A 27,297-nucleotide genomic window follows, 5' to 3' on the forward strand; every position below is an offset into this window, starting at 1 on the left:
TATCTTAGAAAAAAATATACAGATCTGGTGCTCTGTTGACTCCTCAGATTCAGGGTCTTTATGGGAGGGTGAGAGAGGGCACAGGGCAGCCCTCCAAGGCAGTCCATCATCCATCGAGGGGCTCTGCTCATCTGGCCCTGGAGCTGGACTTCCCTGAGATCAGCCCCAGGGACCTGGGTGACAGGAGCCATGCCAGGCCTGGGGTAGGGTTGGCATGAGGGGCAGGGGCTGGGAGGCACTTGGACAGTCTGGCCATCAGAAACTGGATTGGCCCCCTGGGCAGAGTGGAGAGAACATGGGCCAGAGATTCTGTTCCTAATGGGAGGACACGGGTGCCTCAGGCTTCAGGAATGGGGGCCCTACCATGAGCCACTTGGATAGACACACGTGGGCATCTCACATGGGGGCCAGGTGACTGTAAGGACCAGGGACTATTTAGCTGTTTTCTGTGAACCACTTTAACACCTCCTCCTTGTTCTCCTTCACCCACTTGATGTTGGCTTTGGTCTTCTCCAGGGCTTGCTCCAGAGCCCGGGTGCCCGAGCCGAAGCCTACATCCATGTTGTTCTTCTTGAACTGCTCCAGCTGCGAGGAAAAGGATAATTCTGAGCCCCAGGTTAGGTCTCTAACACAGCCCTGAGGAGAGGGCTGCCAGGTCCTCTGTCCTCCCCCTCCATGTTAGGGCCCCTGGGGATGGGAACCACAGCCTGTTCTCCAGGACAGGGAGGGCCAGTCCTTCCCTCTCCCTGGCAGGGGTCAAAAATGACAGCCCTGGGCTTCCCTAATGGTGCAGTGGTTAAGAATCCGCCTCCCAATGCAAGGGACGTGGGTTCCAGCCCTTGTCCGGGAAGATCCCACATGCCTCGGAGTAACTAAGTCCGTGCGCCACAACTACTGAGCCTCCACTCTAGAGCCCGCGAGCCACAATTACTGAAGCAAGCCTGCACGCCAAGAGCCTGCGCTCTGCAACAAGAAAAGCCACTGCAGTGAGAAGCCCGCGCACCACAACTAAGAGTAGCCCCTGTTTGCTGCAACTAGAGAAAGCCTGCATGTAGCAACAAAGACGCAACACAGCCAAAAATAAATAAATAAATAAATAAAGATTTTTTAAAAAATGACTGCCCCAAGGTTCAGCTTGGCTCCTACATGTATTTAACCTTCATTGTGAGGTTCTTATTGAGTTGATCCTCAGTTGATACTCAGCCATAAAAAGAAATGAAATTGAGCTATTTGTAATGAGGTGGATGGACCTAGAGTCTGTCATACAGAGTGAAGTAAGTCAGAAAGAGAAAGACAAATACTGTATGCTGACACATATATATGGAATTTAAGAAAAAAAAATGTCATGAAGAACATAGGGGTAAGACAGGAATAAAGACACAGACCTACTAGAGAATGGACTTGAGGATATGGGGAGGGGGAAGGGTAAGCTGTGACAAAGTGAAAGAGCGGCATGGACATATATACACTACCAAACGTAAGGTAGATTGTTAGTGGGAAGCAGCCGCATAGCACAGGGAGATCAGCTCGGTGCTTTGTGACCGCCTGGAGGGGTGGGATAGGGAGGGTGGGAGGGAGACGCAAAAGGGAGGGGATATGGGAACATATGTATATGTATAACTGATTAAATTTGTTATAAAGCAAAAAATAAAATAAAATAAAATAAAATAAAATAAAATAAAAAATAAATGAATTACAATCTCAATCCAATCAAGGGAGGAGAGAGGGACAAATTAAACAGACACCACAAGGAAGCAACCAGCCAAATTCAAAATGTGGCCATTTCTATAGTACAAATGGCCCAGTTGCTTGAGCAAATAAATGCTTTTTGTTGTTGTTGTTGTTTTTAAAGAGATGCTACAGATTAAAAGATGTATTAATACTGGAGGTTGTAGCGAGGGCAATTAGGCAAGAAAATGAAATTAAAAGCATCCAGAAAGGAAGAAGTAAACTATCTCTATTTGCAGATGACACGATTTTGTATACAGAAAATCCCAAGGAATCGAAAAATAAAAAAGCACAACTATTAAAACTTATGAATTCAACAAGGTTGCAGGATATAAGAGCAATATACAAAGATCAATTGTATTTCTATACACTAGCTGTGAAAAAATCTGAAAATGAAATTAAGAAAACAGTTCCATTTACAATAGCATCAAAAAGAATAAAATACTTAGGAGTAAATTTGACAAAAGAATTGCAAGACCAGTATGCTGAAAACTATAAAATATTGTTGAGAAAAATTAAGAAGACCTAAATAAAAGGAAAAATAATGACAAATAAATCTGTGTTAATGGATTGGTAGATTTAATATTACTAACATGGAAATACTCCCCAAATTGATCTACAGATTCAATACAATCCCTATCAAAATTCCAACTGTATTTTTTTGCAGAAATTGGCAAGCTGATCCTAAAATTCATAAAGAAAAGCAAAGATTCAAAATAGCCAAGTGATCTTGAAAAAGAACAAAGTTGGAGGGCCCACAATCCCGATTTCAAAACTCACTACAAATCTATGAGAACTAAGACAATGTGTACTAGCATAAAGACAAACAGATCAATGAAATAGAATTGAGAGTCCAGAAATAGACCCTAAAATTTACAGTCAATTGATTTTCAACAAAGGTGCCAAGATCATTCAATGGGTGAAAGAATAGTTCTTTTATCAACAGAGGAATGGATAAAGAAGATGTGGTACATATATACAATGGAATATTCCTCAGCCATAAAAAAGAATGAAATAATGCCATTTGCAGCAACATGGATGGACCTAGAGATTATCATACTAAATGAAGTAAGTCAGACAGAGAAAGACAAATATCATATGATATCATTTATATGTGGAATCTATTTTTTTAAATGTCACAAATGAACTTATTTACAAAACAGAAACAGACTTACAGATATTGAAAACAAACTTATGGTTACCAAAGGGGAAACATGGGGGCCTGGAGGGATAAATCAGGACCTTGGGATTAATATACACATACTACTATATATAAGATAGATAACCAGCAAGGACCTACTGTATGGCACATGGAGCATTACTCAATATTCTGTGATAAGCTATATGAGAAAAGAATCTGAAAAAGAATGAATATATGTATATGTATAACTGAATCACTTTGCTGTACACCTGAAACTGACACAACATTGTAAATCAACTATACTCCAATAAAATTTTTTAATAAATTAATGATATTACAAAAAAAAGAATAGTCCTTTTAATAAATGGTACTGGGACAACTGGATAGCCACATGCAAAGGGATGAAATCGGACCTCTGCCTTACACCATGTACAAAAATTAAGTCAAAATTGATCACTCCTAAATGTAAGAGCTAAAATGATAAGAATCTTAGTAAAAAGCATAGGTGTAAATCTTTGTGACCTTGGATTAGGTAATTGTTTCTTATATATGACACATAAAGCACAAGCAACAAAAGAAAACTAGAAAGTTAGGCTTCATCAAAATAAAAAAACTATTGGACTTCCCTGGTGGCTCAGTGGTAAAGAATCCGCCTGCCAATGCAAGGGACATGGGTTCGATCCCTGGGTCGGGAAGATCCCACATGCCGTGGAGCAACTAAGCCCATGTGCCACAACCATGGAGCCTGAGCTCTACAGCCCGCGAGCCACGACTACTGAGCCCACATGCCACAACTACCGAAACCTGTGTGCCTAGAGCCCGTGCTCTGCAACAAGAGGAGCCACCGCAGCGAGAAGCCCGCGCACCACAACGAAGAGTAGCCCCAGCTCGCCACAACTAGAGAAAGCCCACGCGCAGCAATGAAGACCCAATGCAGCCATAAATAAATAAATAAATAAATATCTTTTAAATTGAAAACTTCGTGTATCAAAGACACTATCAAGAAACTGAAAAGACAATCCACAAAATGGGAGAAAATATTTGCAAATCATTTGTCTAATAAGGGCCTAGTATCCAGAATATATAAAGAACTCTTATAACTCAACAATAAAAAGACAAATATACCAATTAAAAACTGAGTGAAGGGGGCTTCCCTGGTGGCACAGTGGTTAAGAATCTGTCTGCCAATGCAGGGGACACGGGTTCGAGCCCTGGTCCACGAAGATCCCACATGTCGCAGAGCAACTAAGCCCGGGTGCCACAACTACTGAGCCCGCGTGCCCAGAGCCCATGCTCCGCAACAAGAGAAGCCACCACAATGAGAAGCCGGTGCACGGCAACGAAGAGCAGCCCCCACTCGCCGCAACTAGAGAAAGCCCGCGCGCAGTCATGAAGACCCAATGCAGCCAAAAATAAATAAATAAATTCATTTTTTAAAAAAATGAGTGAAAGGGCTTCCCTGGTGGCGCAGTGGTTGAGAGACCGCCTGCCGATGCAGGCAACGGGGGTTCGTGCCCCGGTCCGGGAAGATCCCACATGCCGCGGAGTGGCTGGACCCGTGAGCCATGGCCGCTGAGCCTGCACGTCCGGAGCCTGTGCTCCGCAATGGGAGAGGCCACAACAGTGAGAGCCCGCGTACCACAAAAAAAAAAAAAAAAAAATGAGTGAAGGATTTGAATAGACATTTCTCAAAGAAGATATACAAATGGCCAAGAAGCACATGAAAAGATGCTAAACATCATTAGTCATCTGAGAAATGCAACTCATAACCACAGTGAGATACCACTTTGCACCCAGTAGGATGGCTATAATTTTTTTAAAAAGGAAAATAACAATTTTCCCCAAAACATAAATTGGAACCTTCATACATTGCTGGTGGGAATGTAAGTTGGTGCCGTTGCTTTGGAAAACATTTTGGCAGTTTCTCAAAAAGTTAAACACAGTTACCAAATGACCTAGCAATTCCACTCCTAGGTGTACACCTACGAGAAGTAAAAACAGAGGTTCACTCAAAAACGTGAACATAGGGGACTTCCCTGGACCCAGTGGTAAGACTCTGTGCTCCCAATGCAGGGGGCACAGGTTCAATCGCTGGTCAGGGAACTAAGATCCCACAAGCGGCTGTGGCACGGCCAAAAAAAAAAAAAAAAAGACAGAGAATTTGAAAATGGCCTGGGTATAAGATGATAGTAAGGCATTGTTAATTTTCTTGTATTTGCTAATGATAGATTATGTTTTTAAAATTCCTTTATTTTATTTTATTTTATTTTATTTTTTTTTTTTTTTTTTGCGGTATGCGGGCCTCTCACTGTTGTGGCCTCCCCCGTTGCGGAGCACAGGCTCCGGACGCGCAGGCTCCGGACGCGCAGGCCCAGCGGCCATGGCTCACGGGCCCAGCCGCTCCGCGGCATATGGGATCCTCCCAGACCGGGGCACGAACCCGTATCCCCTGCATCGGCAGGCGGACTCTCAACCACTTGCGCCACCAGGGAGGCCCTAAAATTCCTTTATTTTAGATATGACTAAAGTGTTTATAGGTGAAATTATATAATATCAGTGATTAGCTTGAAAACTGTCCGCCCCAAAAAAATATCAGCAAATGTTAATAATTGTTCAGTCTGAGTAACGGGTACATGGAGGTTCATTATATTATTCTCTTTACCTTTTACCTATACAAAAATTCCAAGATGAATATCTGTGATTGAATTGTGACATTTAGAAAGTCTGGATACCCAGCTTCCCCTGTACATGAGGAAGGCCTGACCACATGGAGCCCCGCTGCTTTATGAACACATGCGGTGGGAGCTGAGTGGCGGCTGTCCCTTGAGACTGGGGATGGGCCTCTGGGTGCCGCTCCAGGGTCTGGGGCTTCTTACCTGCTGCAGCTCGAACTCAGTGGAGAATCTTCTGGTCACAGCCTGGATGAGGTTGGAGAAGGAGAAGGAACCACCACCGTAACTGCAGGGCAGGGAGAGAGAGGAACCGTGAGGGGGGCCAGGAACAAATGTTCAGTGACTGGCAGGTGACACAGGACCCTGTGACTGTCCCCATCTCGTAGATGCGATGAAATGACATGTCCTAGGAGACACCACTAGGGACTTGAACACAGGTTTGATTGCAGTGTCCTTGCTCCCATCTCTTCAGAGAACACTCCCACCAGCCAGACTTTCTTTCCCCCAAGTGGGAAAAGGGACAGCTGTGCCCCGCTGCCACGTCTTTCAATTCCTGTCCCTTCCCGACCTCAAGCTGGGTTCTTTGTGGACCACTCCGATGCGGTGTCTACCCTCCACTCCCAACCCTACAGGGTCTGGTGCACACAGCCCACCCCCAGGGGACACAGCCTTGGTGTGCGCTTCCCCTAACATGCTCTCAGCAGACTCACTCCTGAAAGAGTTTCTTCCAGTTGCTCCGGACAAAGTCCCAGGCCAGAGATTGCCCGACGACATTGCTGGCAATGCTGTTAATGGTGGAGGTGGCATCCTGCTTCCGGATGAGGTCTGGGTTCAGGGTGTAACTCAGGTACCTGTGAGGACAGCATGCTGCGTAATAAGTAAAAGGACCCTGCCCTCCACCCCACACACCTCTCCTGCAACCTCTCAACATGCCTTCAGCATGCTGCAGGTTAAAGACTCCTCGGTCCTACCGCCCTCCTGTAGATGGGACACTGAGTCCACTAAGCGGGGTCGCTGGCTATGCCAGGTATCATACTGACATAGACCAAGTGCTTGATAAATATCTGACGATGAATGAACAAAGGAAGGGGTAAGCGCTGCACCAGGTAGGGTGGCCACTCCTGTCTTTGCCATTGAGGGTAGCTCTTCTTTACTGAAGTACAGAAGATGGCATAAGAGGCACAACAATGGGAGCCAGGAGCCCTCATCCAAGGGTTTGGGGGGTGCCCAGCTGGATGTCCAGAAGGCCTCAGGTCCAGGTGCACCACAGCCCTTGACAGAGAGGTAAAGGCTAGGAGACTGCAGCAGTTAAAGGCACAGGACGTGGACCCAGATCCAGATTCAAATCTTGTCTTTTTCACTTAGTAAAGCTTCTAGACTTTGGGCATGTTGTTTTGCTTCTTTGAGCCTCAGTGTCCTCATCTGTAAAACTGGGAAACACACTGCTCCACTGCACAGGTTTGTGAGGATCCCACGGAGGAGAGTGTGGGCGCCTGGCTGGTTCTTTCTCCCCCACATTGGGACCCTGGTCCCCGGCGGGGAGGGGAACTCACCAGCCCCGTCCAGCTCTGGTCCTCACCTGTTCAGGAGCCAGACCTGGTTGGTGCAGGCCAGCGCTGAGCGGAGATTGTCAGCTTCATTAACCAGTTGGGCTTGTTGTAACTGCCTCCAGGCAAAGTCCCACTCTTTCTGGTCGCCCTGGGCGATGGCGTTGCAGTAGATGGTGGACCGCAGGTTGGGGTGGATCCTGGTGTGGGATCAGGGTGTCAGGGGTAGAGCAGCAGCAGGGAGGGTGGGACGAGGGTCTGATGAGGACGGGGCTGTGAGCTTGAGGGACAGATAAAGATCAGGAGACAAGCAGGGGACACACTCACGGGTTATTTTGGGGGTTCTCCATCCACTGGTTGTAAAGGTTCTTGGCCAGCTCCTCACACTTAGGCAGCCCATTGGAGCAGGCAGTGCTGATGGCATTAATCTCATTGTACCTGCCCCAGGGGTGACACTCTGTCAGCATGCCTGGCTCTGACTCTGGCAAAGACTCCCCTGCTGACACACAACTCCAGGCAGGGCAGCAGGGCTGGGGCTCTAAGGTTGCAGCCCACCCGCCCTTTGGGTCCCCCTCTGTGCTTCTTGTCTTGGGCAGCCCAGGGACAGCGGGCACAGACTCCAGCCCCACCTTCAACACCTAGAATCTGAGTAACAATGCCGGTGAGGGGACCTTGAAATTTCAGTTTGGTCCCTTGTACAAAGAGGCCACATAGAGCCTCAGGGTAGGGCTCCCTATTCCTAGTGGGTGGGGGGGTTTCTCCCTGACTGGTGGCCCTGGTCCAGCCAGGAGTTGGGAACTTCAGAGGAGGATGCTGCTGGGACTTGCTCTGGACTTCCCAGGTCAGGGTGCCTGGGCCACCTGTGATCTCCGGACCCAAGAGAGGTCATACTCACTGGTCCATCAGGCTTTCTGGGCGCTCAGTCCAGTTTTTGGTGAGATTTTCAAAATATAGGAAGAGGGGTTCAACCCGTTTCCTGAGGTAACTCTGGGAAAAAGAAAACATGAACGGCCTCAAAGAGGAGACTCATGCCTGACCCACCTGGAGCCCCACGGAGCCTCTGATGTGGGTGGGCAAGTGTAGCAAGGGCTAATGGCTACAGAAGCAAGAGGCCAGAGGCTAAGGGCCTTGCCCAAGGCCAGATAGTGGTCAAAGGAGCCGGCGCTAGTCCAGGTCTCAGATGACTGATCTGAGATTCTTTCTCCTCCACCAGTTCTGACACTCGATGTCTAAGTATCACCATTTCCTAATCAGTTTTAGGGCCTACCATCCCCCACCACCTGATCATAAGTATTCTGCCTTTATTGTGGGGAATTTAGAAAACACTGTAAAGCATAGGCAGAAAATACTAACCACCCCAGGACTTACCAAATCCATGACTTCCAAATCGGTGAGTTTGCCCCTTCCTTTCTCTTTTCTACCCAGCATATCTACAATTCTGCATGCTGTTCTTTTAGCTGGCATTGTCGTGTAAGGCCCAACCCATGTTATTAAAATCCTTTGCAGATGCTGGTTCAATACAGTAGATTATCATGTGTGTCAACCAGAATCCGCATCCAAATGTAAAAGGAATAAACCCCCAAGAGCAAAGAGAATTGGAAAGGAAACAATAGTGGATGAGACATCCACACAGTGTAGGAGCTGGGAGGTGGAGAGAGGGAGATGGAACAGGCTTGGCCAAGGCGGGGGTCTGCAGCAGAGCACCTGCCATGGGGGAGATGGAGACAGAAGCAAGGAGCTTGCTGTGACGAGGCTCAGGATTAGAGGGATGGGTGTGCAGGGGACAGGAGTGAGGCCGGGCTGTGAAGAGGGCAGTGGAGTCAAAGTCTGTAGAGGGACTAATTAAACCCTCAAGCGCCCACTTCCCTCCCTGCCTCAAGCAACACCCCTCCCTCCCCCATGAGCAAGGCTGAATCAGAGGGGCTCAGCACTAGGGTCCCCAGACACAGTAGGAGGGTTGCTGAATTGCAGAGAGGGCCAGAGGTGAAAGTTTACAGCCTAAATGGAGGTACCCCCAGTTTCCTTCCCCACCCTGATCCCAGAAAGTGAGCCTCAACTGCATAAGACAGAGGATCACTCTGGAGACTGAATGGTCTCGAGGGAACACAGTCACAGATATTAATTTCTGAGGGTCCCCACGAGGAGTTACTTGTCCACCTAGTCACCCCATAACAAGACTGCAGGTGACAAACTCCACCTCCTCGTGGAGCTTTCAACCACTGCCTCACTCTCAAATTCAAAGGGGCAGCTCAGCTTCCAACTTGAAAGAGGAGATCAAAACAAACAGAAGACTTGGAGGAAACAAGTCAGTGAAAGAAAAAGAAAACTTCATAAAAGCCTATGATAAATATCCTCCAAGAGCTCAGAGAAGATATTGCATAGGACGCTGGAGCCAGGAATAGCACTTGGAAACTTAAATATATGATAGAAAAAATGAGGAGAGGTGGTGTGCTAAACTGAGGGCATATCCCAGAGGGCAGAACAAAAAGTCAACAAGCTGGAAAATAGGAGAGAAGAAAACTAGAGGACCAATGTAAGGGCAGTGAATTGGATTAACAAGGGTCCCAGAAAGAGAGAACCGGGGGAAAAAAGGAGAGGAAGAAAGTTTAAAGGAGCAATGCAAAGTTGTCCAGATTGAAAATGTAGAAGGATAAGAAAGGCCTGCATGAAGGACCACCAGCATGGAGAGAAGAGCCCACAGCTTCCAGAAGGGGAACCTGGCCTCATTCAAAGAACTGGAAATAAGAAAGGCCCTGGGCTTCTCAACAGAAACACGAGAGGTTTGATGTCAGTGGAGAAAGACCTGAAATTTCCTGAGGAATAATTTCCAAAATAGAAACTACTTTTTTTTTTTTTTCAATTTTTTGGCCATGCTGCGAGGCATGTGGGATCTTAGTTCCCTGATCAGGGATTGAACCCATTCGCCCTACAGTGGCAGTGCAGAGTCCTAACCACTGGACCGCCAGGGAAGTCTCTCAACCTAGAAACTTCTAAACCCAAGCAAACTCTCAATGCAGTGTGAAGGTGGAATAAAGACATTTCAGACAATCTACCTGAAAAAATCCACCTCTTATGAACCCTTTCTCCAAAACTGGAAGATGTGCTCCCCTAATAGAGAGAAAACTCAAGGAAGAATCCATGGGTTCAGGAAACAAGAGATGCAACAATGGAGAGCCTCCCAGCATGGGAGCTGAGTAGCAGTTCTAGAAGGGAGCAGGCCGACAGAGGGCTCCAGGAGGGATGCCTCCAGGAAAAAGCAAAACTAATGTATTATCTGATATATTTGTATAAGATGTATAAAAAGGAGACACAAACATGGTACTTTATGTGGCTCAGCGGAGAATGATATTTAAATAATCACATAAAGTAAATGCTGAATACTGAGTTGACCAAATATTGTGATTTTACTACATTAGGAGGATGGGGTGAATCCAAGGTGTAGGTAGGTTAATGAGTTTAAAGTGAGTTAAAACCTCATTTACCATAACAGTTAGTTAATCATGTGAACAACATTTTTAATGACTACATAATATTCCATCAAATGGATATTCTAGTTTACTTAACCAACTCCAACTGTTGGACATTTGAGTATTTTTGGTTTTCTTGTCTTTTATAAACCACACTTCAATGAACATCCTTATGGGGTCAGCTATGGATCCAGAGCGAGCAGTTTCCCTCTGATCCTCCCTGCCCGTGCCCCCAAGCTTCAAAACTGTTAACATCGGCATCCCCCTCCAGGCCCTTAGGGCAGGCTAGGCAGGCACAGGCCTGCTCCTTTCACGGAGGGGTTCTCTGGGTCTGAAGAGGATTGCCTGAGTCCACACAGCTGGTAGAAGGCCTTCTCCCCGACTCCCACCCGCTTCCTGTACTGTGGCTTTTTCTGTTGCCTTCTGAAAGAAGGATTTGCTAATTTCCAAATCTAGCAAACTTTGCTAGAAGTCTGTGTCCTTTCTTTGCTGTGCCCAACCTGCTCACCTGCTCAGTCCCTGCTCCCTTCACCCTACATCCCTCCTACTCTCTCACCATTGCCAAGGACCTGGCGTGTTTCCCCATTCCAGGCAATATTTCTATTCACTTCCTTATGATGTAATTTCAGGCACTGGGGAATCGGTCCTTGAACCCCGCCATGCCCCTCTGTACCTTCATGGGGCCGTAGACCTCGGATCGGTCGAACATGAGCTTGAAGTACCTCAGGCTGCTCAGGGCGGCCTGCCAGGGCATGTACTCTGTCTCATTGATCAGGAAGAGGGTGTTGTTCAGCGCCAGGGTGACATGGACTATACGGGCACTGGGAACAGACAGAGGGGCTCAAGTAAGCACCCCCACCCAGTCCAGCCTCACTGTGGGAACCCCAGCCTCCTCCTAGAGCCTGAGGTCCCAGAGGCCCAACTGAGCCAGCTCCAGCATTCACCAGGGGTGGGGCTGGGGGTAGGGGTGAGGGACGTGGATGCTGGGTGGTGCCACAAACGAGGCCAGCCCAGGCCTGGCCCTCACCCACTGCCAGTCACATTTCCTTGCTCATTATCCCCATTTTACAGGTGAGGAAACTGAGGCTCAGAGAGGTAAAGTGCCTTGCCTAAGGCCACACAGCCCATAGGAGACAGATCAGAGATTCAAAAAGATAAGAAACCTGTGCTATTTACTCTGCCCACCTCTTCTCTGATTTGCTTGGCTCTCTGGTCTTTCCCCCCTCCACCTCCTCAGGCCATCTGTGCATATTTGGTTTATAAATGTCCATGTCTATGGGTGACATCACTTATGCCTAAGAACTTGGCACCTGCTGGTGCTCATGAACACAGCCGCTGCTCAATAAATATCTGTTTATCCGTGCTGCATCTCTTCTCTCCTGTCCTTCCCGTATTTTTCTTAGCACTGAGCATGGTGGCCTGGGCCATAGGTAGCCCTCCGGAAAACCTTGGTGCCGTGGAGTGCACTGTGGTTTTGGAGTTGGACAGGACTGCGTCTGGCTGCCATGGGCTAATGTGTGACCTCAGGCAGGGTACTCAAGCTCTGAATCTCAGAGTCCTTCTCTGGGATGTATGGGCTGTGACGCCGACAATCTCCGGGGACATGGGGTCAAGGGAGGGGTGTGCACAAGCACAGGGACCCCACGGTGCTGAGCCTGGCACACGGCGAGGACGGCGGGAGGCCGCGCTGGCCCTCACTATGGAACCGCACTCGCCAAGTCTCCAGGCTTCCGTGGCCGAGCACTCACCTGGCCAGGTTGAAGCTGTCGTAGATGACCTGCGCCCGATTGATGACAGGGATGGTCTAGAAGGGGCAACAGAGCGTGTGACCTCGGGCTGGCGGTGCGGGCAGGCCCTGCAGTCTGGGGCCCCGTCCTGGGGCTGGGCCTCGGGCAGGGGATGGGTGGGGCGGCAGGTACCCACCGGTGGTCTTCTCTGCAGCTGATCCTGAATCTTCCTCCAGTTGTTCACATCGTAGTTCACCTGGTAATAGCCCGTCACGTTGACGTTTAGCAGGACCCAGTCTTCCTCTGTTCCTTCTTCGGTTTTGAACAGATTATGCTGGGCTGTGGAGAGAGACCAGAGCTGGGCAGGGCTGCTCAGAAGGCCACAGGCTGACCTGACCCAGGCCTCGGCAGAGCAGCCTCCACTGCAGCCTGGCAGCAGCCGGCCCTCATGCCGCTGGGCCAATGCCAAAGAGAGGGGCAGAGAAGAGGGGTAGGACTGGCTGCCGGGGCCCGACTCTGGCCGGGGACCTCGGACAGACCATTTGCCATCTCTGAACCTCAGTGGCCGCCCTGCCTCCCACAGGCTCTGTGTGGCCGGGCCAGTGGCATCCACCAGGACAACTCTATCGGCACACCCCCGGCCACTCAGACTCAACTCCCCAGGCGGCCTCTCCCCCTCCACCCCCTCCTCCTCCCACCTCTCCGCTTGTAACAGCGCCATCACACCCAGGCAGCGCCTCCCATCCAGTTAGCCCCCCAGCACTGCTCATCTCTTCCTGGGGGCTCCGTGCCCCCTCCTCACGGTTCTCCCTCCACCCTTTCTCCTGGCAGCCAGAGAGGATCCTTCCATACCTGCAGGTCAGACCCAATGGCTTTCCCACTTCCCACCTGTCCCAGCTCCTCCTGGCCCGAGGACATAGCCATTGTCTCCTGCAGCCTGCAGGGACCCGCTTCACCGAGGGCGCACCTCTGCCCGAGCCACACTCAGTCCCCGAGCTCTCTCCTACCTCAAGCCTTGCACTTGCTATTGACTGCCTGGACTGCTTCTCTCTGCTGCCATTAGCCTGGCGAACTCCTGCTCTTACTCTGACTCAGCTCACCTCCTCCAGGAAGGGTTTCCTGACCTCTCCATGAAGTTGAAGCTCCCTATTCCCTGCTCCCTACCCACCTGCCCCAGTACCCCAGAGGCCACATATGCCTCTGTTAAAGCACTCAGCACAGCTCTGGAACGTTTGAACTGCTTGTCTTCCTTCCCTTCATCTACAGCCTTGGCTTAGGCAGAGGATGACTTGCCTTGACCTTGGTTTCCTCAGTGCCTGGCAGAGTAGGACTGCTCATACTATGTGCCAGGCACTGTTTTAAACATTTCATGGGAATCCTCTTCTTTAACCTTCACACAACTCAATGGGGTAGATATTGTTCCTAGCCCCGTTGTATAGATGGGGAAATGGAGACCAGAGAGAGATGGTAACTTGGCCAGGGTCACACAGCGTAGAAATTAGAACCAAAGACGCTGGCTCCATTTGTTGAATGAAACGATGAAGGAAGCCCTGGCTGAGGCCTGCCATAACCCCAGAACATGGGCCAGGAGCTGGGAGTATGGGATGGGGCTGCTGTCCACTAGGGCAGGGCTGGATTACCTGTTGCATTGCCCCGCAGCCAGTAGTGGTCCTGTAGGTTGCCACTTCTGATAGATGAGATGGGAACAATCCAGAGGTAGCTGCAACAAGAGATCCAGAGGCCAGGTGTGAGAAATGGCAGCTCTTGGGCACTGCCAGCAAAGAACAGCCTTGCCCGGACTTCCAGTTTCTGCCCAACTCTGGCACTAAACGCCCCCATCCTCCTGGCCCAGGAGGGAGACTGTCTACAGCCACTATGGCAGGGCCACAGCGGGCCAGGCCCTGCTATGGTCAGAGGGTTCCAGAGCAACCGCCCCTCAGAACCCTCATTAGGACGCCTGTCTCAGTGACCTCATCTGCTCACTTGAAATCTGAGGGGCGGGTGACGTTGGACTCGGGGTCAAGGAGGAAGTGCTTCTGGGAGATGCCCCCTGTCTTGGTGTCCACGGTGATGACGGGGAAGCCCATCTGCAGGGTCCAGCGGTCCATGATGGCATGCACGGTGTCTGGCAGCTCGATGGTCGACTGATTGTTTACAGCCTTGGGCAGAGGGATATGGTGCGGCCATCAGCGACTGCCATTCTCCCACCCACCCACTCTCCCCTGCACCTTGGCCTCCCCTTAGTGGTACCACTTTGCTGGGAGGCAGTGGAGGAGCACTGGGCTGGGAGGCAGGAGCTGGGGTCCCAGCCCGGCTCTCTGTCTCCTCGGCTGCCCAGTGCTGGATGAGCCAAGAGCTTCCCAGCCTCTGGTTCATTCCACTTTGATTAAGCAAATCTATGTGGCCTCCCATTCTGTGATCCAACCTCAGGTGGGTGTGTGTCAGGAAGGGGCACCCAGGATGCCCATGGCTCAGCCTGAACAAACCCGGGAGGACAGGCAGGGAGAGGAGACAGAAAGGAAGGAAAACCAGTGTCCCCATGTCACAGGCAGCGCGAAGGAGAGGGTCATGGCGATGTGAAGGAAACGCACCTGGATGAGGGTCTGGGGATGGGCTTAGGGTGGTTGTTATTGTCTTAAATCTTTTTTCATCTCTTTCCATGTGTGTGCATTGCTTTCACAATAATAACAAAAAATGAACCACATCTATTAATAACTGAGAAAATAAAAAACTAAGAACAGCGTAAATAGAGGGCAGAAGACCCTGTCGGAAGGTGCAAGCTGAGGGAGAGGGCGTCTCTAGGGGGACTGCAGAGAGAAGGGGCTCAGGGAAAGAGGGAGGGGCAGATGGAGCTGGAGGGGTGCTGGTGTGGAGGAGGGCTTGGCTTCGGAAGAAAGGAAGGCGCTGGAAACTGAGGCTGGGCAAGAAAGACAGTGGAAGTGGAGGGGAGGGACTGACGCTGTGGGAGGTGTGGGAGGTGGACCGGCCTCGTGGCAGATGGATGTCGGGCTGGAGACTGGCCAGGAGGGCCCTGGAGCCCAGCTGTGACTGTGACAAGGCCCTGGGCCTCCCCTCCCTGGTCAGGCTGGTCATGGAGCACAGGCATATGGGGGGATCAGTAGGGCTGACCAGGGCCACAGAGAAGGGGTGGGGGCCGCCACAAAGGAGAGGACATGATGGGGGATGATGGGGAGAGTCTCAAGAGAGGTGGGGAGGAGGGGCAGGCGGGAGGGTGGGAGTGGTCAGAGGGTTTGCCCAAAGACAGGGGCCACTCAGGGTCTGAATGGACAGGAATGCAAGGTGAGGCTGGATAGAAAGGTCAGAGAGCGCGCCGAGGGTGCTGGTATGTGCAAAGTCATGTCTGGGAGGGGCAAGCCGGGGCGCCCGGCAGCCAGGAATGCTGAGTAGGTGAATGACTGGCTCCAAAGTTCCAGGGAGAGGAAGGCTTGGGCTTGGGAACCACAAGAGCCCGTTTCCTCGCTACTCAGATGACGGCACTCCTCAGCTGCCCTCACAGAGCTCACTGTAGCGTGAGGGGGGCTGCCTGCCAGGGCTCGTGACCCAGGCTCTCATAACACCACCTTCAAGGAGCCATCATTGCGCCCATTTTACAGATGAGCAACCAAGCCTCCAGATGGCCTGCCTGGGAGGGTAAGCAGTGGAGCTGGGCACATTCTCTTACACGTGTGCTGCCCCCAGGGACTTTCAGCATCTCAGGACCCCCACAGAATGGCTTCAGGGGGGCTGGTTGTTACTGACCATCTGCAGGTGTTCCCACAGGTCCAGGTAGGTGGTGTTCTGATAGGCAAAGGCATGCAAGTAGGACTGTGGAAAGACAGGGCACGGTGAGGGTAAAGCTGCTGCCCCAGGCTCTACCACTCAGCTTCTGTGGTAGGCCGGGGCTTGGAGGAAACACCTCCCACCCTATGGCTGGCCAAGGGTACTCACCGCCAGGCCCTTCCTGAACAGGTCCTCAGTCAGGAACTCAGAAAGCATCCTGATGACCGAGGCTCCCTGGTGGAGGAGAGGGGGCTCAGAAGGCTGCGCCGAGCCAGCAGGAGACCCTGTGTCCCCATCGGGCTGGAACAGGTGCTCCCGGAGCCCCTGGCTTCGGTGGGCCCCTGTGGGCCGAGACCCCACCTCCCTTCCCATGACCCCTACTGTCTCAGGACCAGCACGGGGGCTGAGCAGCACCTTGCTGTAGGAGATGGAGTCAAACATCTCGCTGATCTGGGCGGGTGTGTTGACCTCGTCAGCAGGGGTGGTCAGGGGATGGGAGGAGGCCAGCGCGTCCACAGCCATCACATGGTACAGATCGTTCGGCACCATGAGGTCTTTCTGCAAATCCCCAGCAGCCATCAGGAGACTGGCCTGGGAGGGGGTGACCCAAGTCTTCCCCCATCCCAGACCCCGGAGATCCCTGGGCAGCGGGCTCACCAGGTTCCAGGTGGGCTCTGCATAGTCAGCACCCAGGTACTCCACGTAGGAGGCAAAGCCCTCGTTCAGCCAAAGATCATTCCACCAGGCCAGGGTCACCAAGTTCCCAAACCACTGTGGGGGAGGGGAGGTCAGTCCAGCAAGCCACTCGGGCCTTGCGGTCACTAACGGTACCCAGAGCTACCCTTCACCGAGTGTTCCCAGTGTGCCAGTCTTGAGCTCGGCTTCACCGACATCATCATGACTCTCTTCCCTGACACCCTGACAGGTGGAACTCTTCCCTTCTCAGCTGCCAAGGACGGGGCCACAACTTGTGCCGTCTCCTCCCAGAGCCCCCCTCATTCTTTGTCTGCACTCCCCATGACTGGGGGGCTACCTGGTGGGCCAGCTCGTGAGCAATCACAGTGACAACCCGCTCTTTGTTGCTGATGGAGGAGGCCTGTGGGTCAAACAGCAGCGCGTTCTCCCGGTAGGTCACGAGCCCCCAGTTCTCCATGGCACCGGCGTTGAAGTCAGGCAAGGCAACCTGGTCTGGGGAGTCCAGGCTGTTGGTGGGATGGCCTCGGGCTATGCGGGGGAGACCCATCCGCTTCCCCCCAATGTGAAGTACCTCACTCACCAGATTTTGGGAGTGGGTAGGGTGTATCAAAATGATTGGCAAAGAAGTTTAGGATGGGACCTGTCACGTTCAGGGCATAAATGCCATGGTTCTCTGCAGTTGCATTAGGCCGAGCCCAGATCCGGACCTGCAAAGAAGACAGAGGTAGGTCAGGGGCCCTTCTTGGGTCCTGGTGCAGGTGGGCCGAGTCCCAAAGCCTGGCAGGCTGGGGGACCAACTAGGTTAAACTGGGAGGCTTGGTCAGCGGAGGAGAAGGCAGGGGTGTCTCTTCAGAGCTTTGAGTCACAGGCAGGGGCCTTTGGGGAATAACAATAGCCATAGACACCATCTGTCTGGCACCCAGGAGTCGGGAACTCCCTTCGTGAGGAGGGTCCCACTTTTCAGATGCAGAGACAGAGGGTCAGAGAACCTAAGGCACTTGCCCAAGATCACTCAGAACTGGGATTCAAACACTGCCTAGCAAGTCAGGGGCTGGGACAAAGATGAGGATAAATAGGAATATCTCCCAGGCCAGGACCAATCCCGAGGAAGGATAGGTGGCCTCAGCTCCATACCTGGACGTCATTCGGTGCCATTGTATCCACACTCGTGAACTCGCTCACGATGTAGGCCAGAAGGTATGTGGACATTACAGGTGTGGTTTCGAACTCAGTGATGTTCCAGTTGGGGTCTTCTGCAAACGGGACACTGGGACCTGGACAGGGAGCATGCAGGCATGTGGGGTTGTGCCCTCTCCCTGCCCTGTGTCCCAGCCCTGGGGGTCTCCTTTCCAAGGATGTGTGGCCCCAGCCAGACCTGCTCACCTTTGGGCGGCATGTTGGACAGGGCCGTGAGTTCCTTGGGGTAGATGAGGGTGATGTTAAATCTGGCCTTCATGGCCGGCTCGTCAAAGCACGGGAAGGATTTCCGGGCATCTGTAGACTGCATCTGTGTCGTGGCCAGCACCCTGCCCGAAGCGGGGGTTAGAGGGTATGCCAGCTTAATGCCTGTGCCCGTGTGTGTGTGGGGATGGGGCTGCAGGGTGTTGCTGGGTGTGGAGAGACGGGGTGCACAGATGCTGCCTGGCCTAATCCCTGCCCTCCCCACCTCCCCCAGGCCGCCTCCAGGCCGACAGGCCAGCTGACATGGGAGAGCAGAGCTCCTTCTGGACTCAGGGTCAAAGTCCTGGCAGGTTCCATCCCTGTATTGGCTGGGAAACCTTGGCAAATTTCTTTCCTCAGAGCCTGTTTTCCTATCTATCCAAGGGGCAATTTCATCTCTCATCCCTACTCCCTAATAAAGTATAGAGGAGCCCTCCGGGAAAGGGTCGATTGTCTTGGTAGCTGCTCTACCGGAGCTGCAGATGGAGTGATGGGCCAGCCAAGGACTCCCGAAGGTTCAAAGGCCCCGAACCCAAGCCCTTCCTTGGCTCCCAGGGTCCAGCTCTGCCTCAGCACCTAGGATTTGCCCCCACCCAGCAGACCCGGCTCTAACTTACTTTTTGACATTGTCTTCCATGTACTCGCTGCGGTAGAAGCCTGCCAGGTCGTCGGCCAGCTCCCCCTGAAATTTACTCTCCATCTCGTACATTCTGCCTGCCTCCAGCGAGCCCTTGAGGTGCACCACCAGATACTCCGTGGGCTCTACCAGCTCGGTCCTGTCGATTTGGGGAACCGAGAAGTTCCCCACGCCCCGCAGGGCCACCATGTGCCCCTGGGTTGTGGTGTAGTTGAGCTTCTTGCTGTGGATGATGATGACGTCAGTGGGGTCCTTGCAGATGAAGCGGACGATGCTTGTGCCCTTGAAGATATACAGGCCATTCTCATTGGGAGTGAGGTAGGGCCTCAGTGTCACATTGTAGGAGTCGGGCAACAGTGTCGTGGGTAGGCGGTATCGGTTCCACGGCTTGCTCTGATCCAAGGTGGTGGCCGCGGTGATGGTGGTGGTCAGGCTGGTCGCGGGGCTCGTAGGGGTCGTGGGGCTCGTAGGGGCCGTGGTCGTGGGGCTCGTAGGGGCCGTGGGGCTCGTAGGGGTCGTGGGGCTCGTAGGGGTCGTGGGGCTCGTAGGGGCCACGGTTGTGGCACACCCGGCATTCTTGTTCTTCTCCTGGGCATACACCACAGACAGAGCGATGATGGTGGCTATGGCTGCCACGCCCAGGAGGATGCCCAGGATGCCCAGGGCCTTGGATATGTAGAATCCTTTGGCCATGGTGAGGGTGCGGAGGGAGCTTGGGGAGGCTCAGGACAGGTGAGGCACAGGACAGCCTCGGGCCAGGCTTATATCCCTGAAGGGGAGGAGCCCCACAGCCTGCAGACTGGGCAAAAATTAACCAGGGTTCAGACAGGCGAAGGTCACCGGACTGGGTGGGAACACACTCTGCCCAGGTTTCGGAGAGGAGATCCAGGAACAGTGTGCGGAGTGCAGCTCAGGGGTACCTGCTGGGAGCAAACTGTCCGGTTACAGGCTGCAGGCTTCCTGGGAGCCCACCGAGGGCTGAAGGGCAGGCGTCAGGCTTCGTGCCCAGCGGGGAGAGGGAGCAGCCAGGTGGCTTGGATCTGCCTGCAAGCTGAGACAATAGGCACCGGAACAGGAGGATCGAGGTTAGGTCCAGGAGGTTAGAAGGACTTCCCAGGAGCAAGGAGGTGGGAGATGAAGAGAAAGGGAGAGTTGGTTTCTGGCTCGGGTCAAGAACACATTGGTTCACCCCTGTGGTTGGATGGATGCCCAGGGCTCCTCAGTGACATGGCCCCAGCCTCCCTTGCATTCTTTCAGAGCAGGGAGTTCTTCCAGGTTCCCCTCCCTTTCCCTTCTGCCAAAAACTTTTTCCTCAATTATAAGATCACTGAGAAGAATGAAATAAGTTGCTTTGCCATTTTTTTTTTTTTTAAGAGAGGAGGCTGGTGGAGGCTTAACCTCTTCCCAGCCATGACCTTGGGCAGGTAATTTTACCTTTCTGAGACCCCTTTCCTCATACATAAATAATAGTATTTACTTCTCAGATTTGTTGAACAGATTTAATGAGAAAACATATTAAATACCATATAGTAGAACCTGAAAATCCTTCCCTTCTTTCTTACTCAGAGGTCAACCATTCTATCCTTGGTAGAAAGGAAGATATTACTTATCATGCTCAATATAATATGTTCTTACAGGAATATGATGTTCATCATCACCCTTCCCATCCACCAGCCCAGTTCTTCAGACCTCAACATCACCAGACCCTCACCCCAACATCCAACTCACCCTGCCCCCCAATCTCACCACGTCCTTGGTCAAAACCACTGTCATTTTTTATGTGGGCACTGCTGGACCCTCATGACTCCTCACTTCCACTTGGGCCCCCTCAAACTAGTTTGCTACACAAATTGGATTATTTTGCACCACTGCTTAAAACCTTCCCTTTGCTCTTGGAATTCAGACCAAATCTTCTAAAGATACCCACAAGTTCAAGTGCTATCAGCTGGACCACTTCCCAACCTCATTCTCACCACACTCCCCTCTGTTGCGGAACTCCAGCCACTCTGGCCTTCACCCAGACCCTCCACCACAGGACCTTTGCATGTGCAGTTCCCTCTGCTTGGATCATCTTCTCCCCCTTCTTGCCCTGGTTACTTCCTATTTATCCTTCAAGTCTTTTTCAGAGAAGACACCCTGACCTCTGTGACTAGGTCAGGCCCCTTAGAACCACAAACCTCTTCTTCAAAGCCCTATAACTCAGCACAATTTTCCATTTGATCTGTGTGGTGCTGACTTGAGTGTTGCCTGTCTCCCCCACCAACGGCAGGCCCCATGAGAGCAGGTCCTTGGCTGCTTCTGCTCACTGGCACTAGGCACGGTGCCCAGCACATAGTAGCTGCTCGATACATATTTGCCGAGTGAATGCACACAGGCGTGAATGGGTGCATGGATGAATGAGTGAGTCAATTCAGGAGTCACTCCTTATTGGAGTCTTTGCAGCCCATCTCCACCCGTCTCCACTCCCACTTAGCCCTAGGAGAATTGTCTACTGCCTTCTCTGAGCCCTCCTCCAACCATGGCAGACAGGCAAGACTCTTGCTAGGGCCAAATGCATCTCAGGGCCCACGCTTGTCTCCTCCCTCATCTCGTCTGTCAGCTCCTCATTCATTGGCCACTCCCTGCCCTGGCTTGGCCCAGCAACCCCTGAGCCTGCCTGGAAGCTTGGTAAACAAATGCATGCATGGATGGTAAGTATTCATAGGTTAATTCATTCAGGCATCCCTGTATAGGGTCTTCAGGGGAATCCTGGGTGCCCATCTTTGGGCTCAAGGGTGCTCTGAGCCGTCAGCACTTCCCTCTTTCTCTCTAGAGACCTGCCCCCCAGGGCCTTGGTCTGGGCAGTGTGGACTTCCCATGGCAGTGACCTACAGCCACCCCTATTAGGCCTGGGCTGATGGCCAAGGGGCAAGAGTGGGAAGCCAAGTACCGAGGGAGGGCCCCAACTTGGGCATAGTGACAGAGGGAGCGGCAGCCCCTGAGGGTGACTGAGAGTGAGAAGTATGTGCTTCCAGTCTCCCTTCATCAGGGCTAGAATTTGCCAAGGAAAGCCATCTCTGTTGTACCCCTGAAGGCTGGCACCCAGGTGTCATGCATCCCCTTGCAACAAGTTTCACCCGCAGCCCTCACCCACATTTGCAGCAAAAAGACACATAAGCCTGATTGGCCTAATCTCTACTCCAAACAAAGAGGCCCTGCCTGGCCCACCATGGCCTTTTCCTGTTTGCTTTGGACACAGCCCGTGGGCCCAGCTGGCTGGGATCTTTATCCTTTTGGAAAGGGGCTTTGGTCTTCAAAGCTGGCACAGCAGGCAGCCCATTGTTCTGTAATGAGAGATCCCTGTTCTGGGTACTGTGCCAGCCCCAGCTGGGGGCACATAGAGGGGCATGTTCCACAGCCCCCACATTCTCTGATAATAAAAAGGGATCCCTCTTCCAGCCCCCTGCCAAGGACCAGGCATGGCCATCTCCACACCCCACTGGGTAGCAGTAACCATGCTCTTCTCCCCTGTCACCCAACCTGCCCGCACATCTTGGCAGAGGGATCGTCCTCTCCTGCTTGAACCTGGTCTCTGGCTCCTCACTGCTTGTGGAATGAAACCTCAGCTCTGGCTTGAGCCTGAAAACCTTCTGTGGACTTGACCCTCTGGCCTCTCCTCTTTCCAATGCCCGATGTGGCTCCAGTTGTGGGTATTTCCCCAAACTCCCTGGACTTTTTCATACCTCTGTGCCTTTACCCATCCTGTTTCCACTGCCAGGAATGCCTTTCCTCTCCCTCCTGTCAAACTCCTACTCATCTTTCAAAACCCAGCTCAAACATCACTACCTTCTCATGAACAGGCAGCTCCTTTCCCCCGGGTGCTTCCCTGGCCTCTGGTTCACACCTCTATCACAGCACTTAAGGCCATCTATGTGTTCAAAAGCTTCTCACTAGACCTAGGCACCTCAAGGGAAGCCTCTGTGACTTTGTACACCCCTCCATGTCTAGCACAGGGCAGAAGCTCAACACTGGCTAAATGAATGACAATGTCCAAAATCCTTGCCTTGGCTTATAGGCAAGGCTTATAGAACTTGGCTTGGCTTATAGATCCAGTGTGACCTAGCCTCCAATGATTCTCTGGTCTCATCTCAAGCCTTCTCCCCCTGTTGCTCTGCCCTACTGGCCTCTTTTGGTTTCTCAAGCCCACCATCTCTTCCTTCCTCCACCCCCACTCCACCCTCACCCTCACCCTCACCCCAAGCTTCTCTTTGGGCCTGGACAGCTTCTGTCTTTCCCTCACATACCACCCACTCATCCTAGAAGCTCACTTCAGCGATGCTATCCCGGGGCAGCTCTCCCAGCACCCCCAAGATTCAGCGCCACGAGGATGGTATCCTCCATACCAGGCAAGCACCTAGTACACAGCAGGCAGGTAACACATGCTTGCGAAATGGAGCAGCCATAAGAAAACGAGAGGCAGTGGTTAAAGACCTAACTCGGCGTTAATTCAGACCCTGGATCCTCGGCACAGATTTCCCCTCTATGCCTCACATTCCTTCTTGGGCTCCTAGATTGTGCATACAAACCACTTTTTGTGAGTTTTGCCATATCTGTGATCCTCCTGTACATTATTTAGTTTACATTTTTCTTTAAATAAACTCACTACTTACTCTCCTTCTGAGCAATAACGACCATGAAGTCATGGTTGGATGTATTACGTTATATTTTTTCTGATACACATTTCAGTTTATGACTATTGATTTTAAAACTATTCATCTAGGTGGCTACTAAAATCATCTTGTTTAGCTGCACTCACTTGGGGAATCACTGCTCCACCTTGTATGATTCTGGGGTGGCGTCACCTGCAGACTGTCTTTGGAGTGGAAGATTTCTGCAGGCGAGCAGAATGTGTGCATTCCTTTTACCACTCATTTCTTGATGGGGGAGAAGCTGAGTACCCAGCCCCGGTCTCAACCAAAGCAGCCTTCCCATCTATGGGTTTATATATTTCTGCCCTGACTATGTTTTGGTCTGGGAACAAAAGTTCTAAATTAAAAAAAAAAAAATTAAGGTTGACAACAATCATGTTAGAGAATATTTGAGGCATAGCCACTCGTGTAGAAGACATTAATTGAATGGGAAAAGTCAGCCTTATCTCAGATATGGGGGTACAAGTTGCCTTGAATTCAAACATGACAACGCCAGGAGCCTGGGAGGGGCTGTAGTGGGGAAAGCCAGGACCAGCAGTCAGGCAAACAACTGTGCAGTCCAGGCTCCCTCACAGATCGCTGGGTCTTGGGGTAAGCTGCTGCTCATGCTCGCTCAACACCTCCCTGCCCTATCCTCCTCAGTTGCAGGGCTGGGCAGGCTGGGAGCTATGGAACAACCTGAAGCCCATCTGTCTGCTCTGAAGGAGCAGAGAGTTAGGAGCAGGGATGAGGCTGGGGCCCCAGTGCAGGGCACATTCTGGCCCCTCCAGCCCCTGGCCTTCTCTCAGACTTCTGAGGTCTCCACCCACAGCTGCATGAGGCTGGGCCTGGGCCAGCCCCCAGGGTGCTTCCTCTGGGAGCCCTGGACATTGTCCATCCTGTGAGAACCGCAGAAGGCCCTAATGGGAAGTCAGCTCCTGTTCTGGCCTCTGGAGCCCAATGCAAGGGCACTCAGGAGCGAAGGAGCAGAAGGGGCCCTCTTGGAGTCGGGGAAGTACACCAGCCTCGGAAGGGCCATTCTGGGCTGTGGATCCTGTCTGGAAACTCCCATCTGTGTAACTGAACAGATAATCACCATCAGGATAATCACCACCATTTGGCTGTTGAGAAAACCAAGGCACAGGGAAGTTAAGTGACTTGCCCAAGGTCACACAGCTAGTTAGTGGCAGTTTCTATTGCTTAACTATATGTGTCTCCCAAAGCATCCTCTCATACAGCTCCCCACATTTCCTACTATGCAGTGCCCAGGAGGGTTAAAAGACCACAGGAGGAGACACACACCTTTCAACATAACAACACATGACAACAAGTTAAGGAAGGCCAATCTGGGCAGGATGAAAGACCTGATCATCTTTTAGGGGAACTGTGTGTCCCTTCTTCTGAATTTTAGAGGCACACTAAGGGACATGGGGCAGGAGTGGCTGCTGCAAGGAACAGCTGAGAGACTGGGAACCTGGTGGAAGTCAGCTTGGGGGCTCTACAAAGGGGCCATGAACTCCCTGCCCCCAGACCAGGACCGGGAGCAGGGGCTGGTTCTAGCAAGTGGAACTTCTTATCAGAGGGGGAGCGTTGTGCTACCAGACACAGGTCTCTGTGGAGGACCCTGGCTTGCCTTCAAGGGTGCAGCCGAACTACTGTAGCGTCTCCAATGACGGACACCCAGGGTTGGGCCCAGGCTGGAGGTGATGGCTATTGCCCTGTGTGAAGGAAGGCACCCAGGGGACTCAGTGTGAACAGCTGGCCTACTGTCCCTGCCATCCCTCCTAGACTCTTGAATAGCCGCCAGCATGGGGTCCTGGATTTTCCACTAGAGCCAGAGGCCCAGGAACTAGGCCCCATTCCAATACCCTGATTGATGCCTTCCCACGTGGGGACCCCCCACCTGTCTTCTCAGAATGCTTAGCAATAAAACTCTTGAAGCAAAGGGGCTGGAGGACTTGGCTTAAGGGTTGTGGAAGTGGGAAGGAGCTGATGCCCCACTCCCTAGAAGGCTCTGGGGTAATCACAGGGCAGGTGGCTGGTCTGTCTCACGCAGTTGAGCCTGTTTCTCCATCTGTGAAGTGGGAGCAGCTCTCTGGGGTAAGCTTTCTTCCACTGATAGTCTAGCTTTACCCTAGGGCTTTTTAGGGAGGTGGGCTAGTGGAGGATGCCAGCCCACTGCCAGAGAGGGGCGAGGCACCCTGCCTTCCCCACCTCCCCTGCCCCCAATGTGTCCAAAAGGGATCTTTGGTGGATTGGAGGCCCATTTCCACTTCCGTGTGACCATGCCCTCATTTCTCCCCTCCCCCACCTCACATATCTACAGCCAGCTCCTCAAACACAGACAACCAACGGGAGGGCCCATCTAGTCCAAGACTCTGCTTTTACAGGTGAATAAGGCATGGCCCAGAGAGGTCCAGGTCAGTTAGAGACTCAGAGACTAAGCCATAATCATACCTTAGGCCTGACTGAGAACAGTGCTCTGACCATTCAACCACACTGCCTGGTTGGTGCAGTCCCTGGGCTGGGTTGGAGGGAGGAGGCGGATTCAAGTTACAAAACCCAAGGCATGACCCAACTGGGGCACCCGTGCCCACTGCACTGCTGGGGGTTTGGAGCTGCAGAGTTAGGGCCCCACTGGCTCATCTGGAGGACCCCTCCCCAGAACAAGTGCGGGCTGCAGTAGGTGCATTGATTGTCTCGGCTGCCAGGGAGTGCTGGAGCCGGCGCTCCGTTCCTGCCTCAGGAGAACCCTCGAACTATGGGGTTGTAAGGAGCAAGGGAGACGACGCTTGTTCAGCGGGAATTCCCTTTAAGCGGTCGGGGAGGGCTTTGGACGGAGACAAAACGTCCAAGGTTAGCTAAGGGGGACTCCTGCTGCGGCCTTGACCCTGGACCACCCCCCGCCCCCCCGTCCTCCTCTGGGGGCTGTATAGACCCCAAAGGCTGGACGGGATTCCGTTCATCTTTGGCTCCGCCCCACCACTAAGAGTCTGAGCTGCGGTGCCTCATAGTCACCACGCTCGCACCTCTGTCCCCACACCACCCTGCCTCAGACCCCAGCGGGGTAGAGTCCGCTGCACCAGCGGAGTCTCTCCATCTGCCCTCCCCCAGAGGCGCCGGCAGCTGCCCTCCCCGCCCTGGGGACCACCTCTCCAGGTGGGCGGCCCCATGCCCGGCTGACAGGCCCGCTGCGGAACCAACTCGGCCGCGAGATCATAGCGGGATCTCAGCCAAAAGAATTCTTCGCTCTCCTTGGACCTCAGTGTACCGGTCTGAGAAGGGGGAGTCGGCAGGGACGTCGGGGTCTCTGCGCGCGCTTGCGCCGATGTCCCTTCCTCGCTGTGGCTGCCGCCCCGCAGCTGCCCCGCAGCCCCTCCGCGCCCCGCAGACCCTCTCCACCGCGCTCCACTTGCCTGTGGCCGCCAGGGCGCCCGACCCTGACCTGCTCGGAGCCTCCTCTCCCGAACGACGAGCCGGACCAGCCACGGACACTGCCCACCAGGACCTGACTCCTCCTTTCCCCTTCTTTGTAAAGGGAAGTAACCTGACCCGACCACTACTCCCGGGTTAATCTCTGCCCCCCCCGCAGCTCCGCCTGGACTCCTCCCTCGCCTGCCCGCAGCCTCCCAGGAGCATCCTAGATGGGGAGCCGCTCCAACGACGGCCGGCCCGCAGGCCCTGGAATTGTTCTTCGGTTCCAGGTCTCCCGCTTCCACACCCCACCCCGCTACGCCCCCCAGCCCCGCTGTGGCCGGAGCCCCAGGGCCCCGCCCCCCATCTGGACAGCATCTG

The 27,297-nt window shown here is 52.7% G+C and overlaps 1 protein-coding gene across 1 annotated transcript; it reads right to left on the reverse strand.

Moving 5' to 3' along the window:
- Positions 1–435: 435 nt before the first annotated feature.
- ANPEP (alanyl aminopeptidase, membrane) lies at positions 436–19,531 on the reverse strand. Its single transcript, XM_060095320.1, has 21 exons — positions 19,404–19,531; positions 18,816–19,322; positions 18,142–18,284; positions 17,893–18,032; positions 17,339–17,465; positions 17,096–17,250; positions 16,720–16,833; positions 16,477–16,620; positions 16,231–16,296; positions 16,042–16,107; positions 14,266–14,441; positions 13,935–14,002; positions 12,479–12,621; positions 12,304–12,359; positions 11,229–11,376; positions 7,984–8,075; positions 7,416–7,526; positions 7,121–7,288; positions 6,252–6,392; positions 5,746–5,827; positions 436–585 (listed from the first exon to the last, which is right to left on the reverse strand). The coding sequence occupies exons 1-21, from the start codon at positions 19,526–19,528 to the stop codon at positions 436–438; spliced, it is 2,922 nt and encodes a 973-aa protein (XP_059951303.1). The 5' UTR covers positions 19,529–19,531.
- Positions 19,532–27,297: the final 7,766 nt, after the last annotated feature.

Source organism: Mesoplodon densirostris, chromosome 4 (assembly GCF_025265405.1).
Source record: "Mesoplodon densirostris isolate mMesDen1 chromosome 4, mMesDen1 primary haplotype, whole genome shotgun sequence".
In the NCBI taxonomy this organism is placed as follows: domain Eukaryota; kingdom Metazoa; phylum Chordata; class Mammalia; order Artiodactyla; family Ziphiidae; genus Mesoplodon; species Mesoplodon densirostris.

What these genes read in the sequence shown, in the direction of transcription:
- ANPEP (XM_060095320.1), bottom strand. Translation starts at nt 19,528, where the DNA reads ATGGCCAAAGGATTCTACATATCCAAGGCCCTGGGCATCCTGGGCATC. An exon ending in GAGAAGAACAAGAATGCCGG is followed by an intron (nt 19,323 to 19,403) that starts GTGTGCCACAAC and finishes GGCCCCTACGAG; the next exon opens with CCCCACGACCACGGCCCCTA. An exon ending in GTCCAACATGCCGCCCAAAG is followed by an intron (nt 18,033 to 18,141) that starts GTGAGCAGGTCT and finishes CTCCCTGTCCAG; the next exon opens with GTCCCAGTGTCCCGTTTGCA.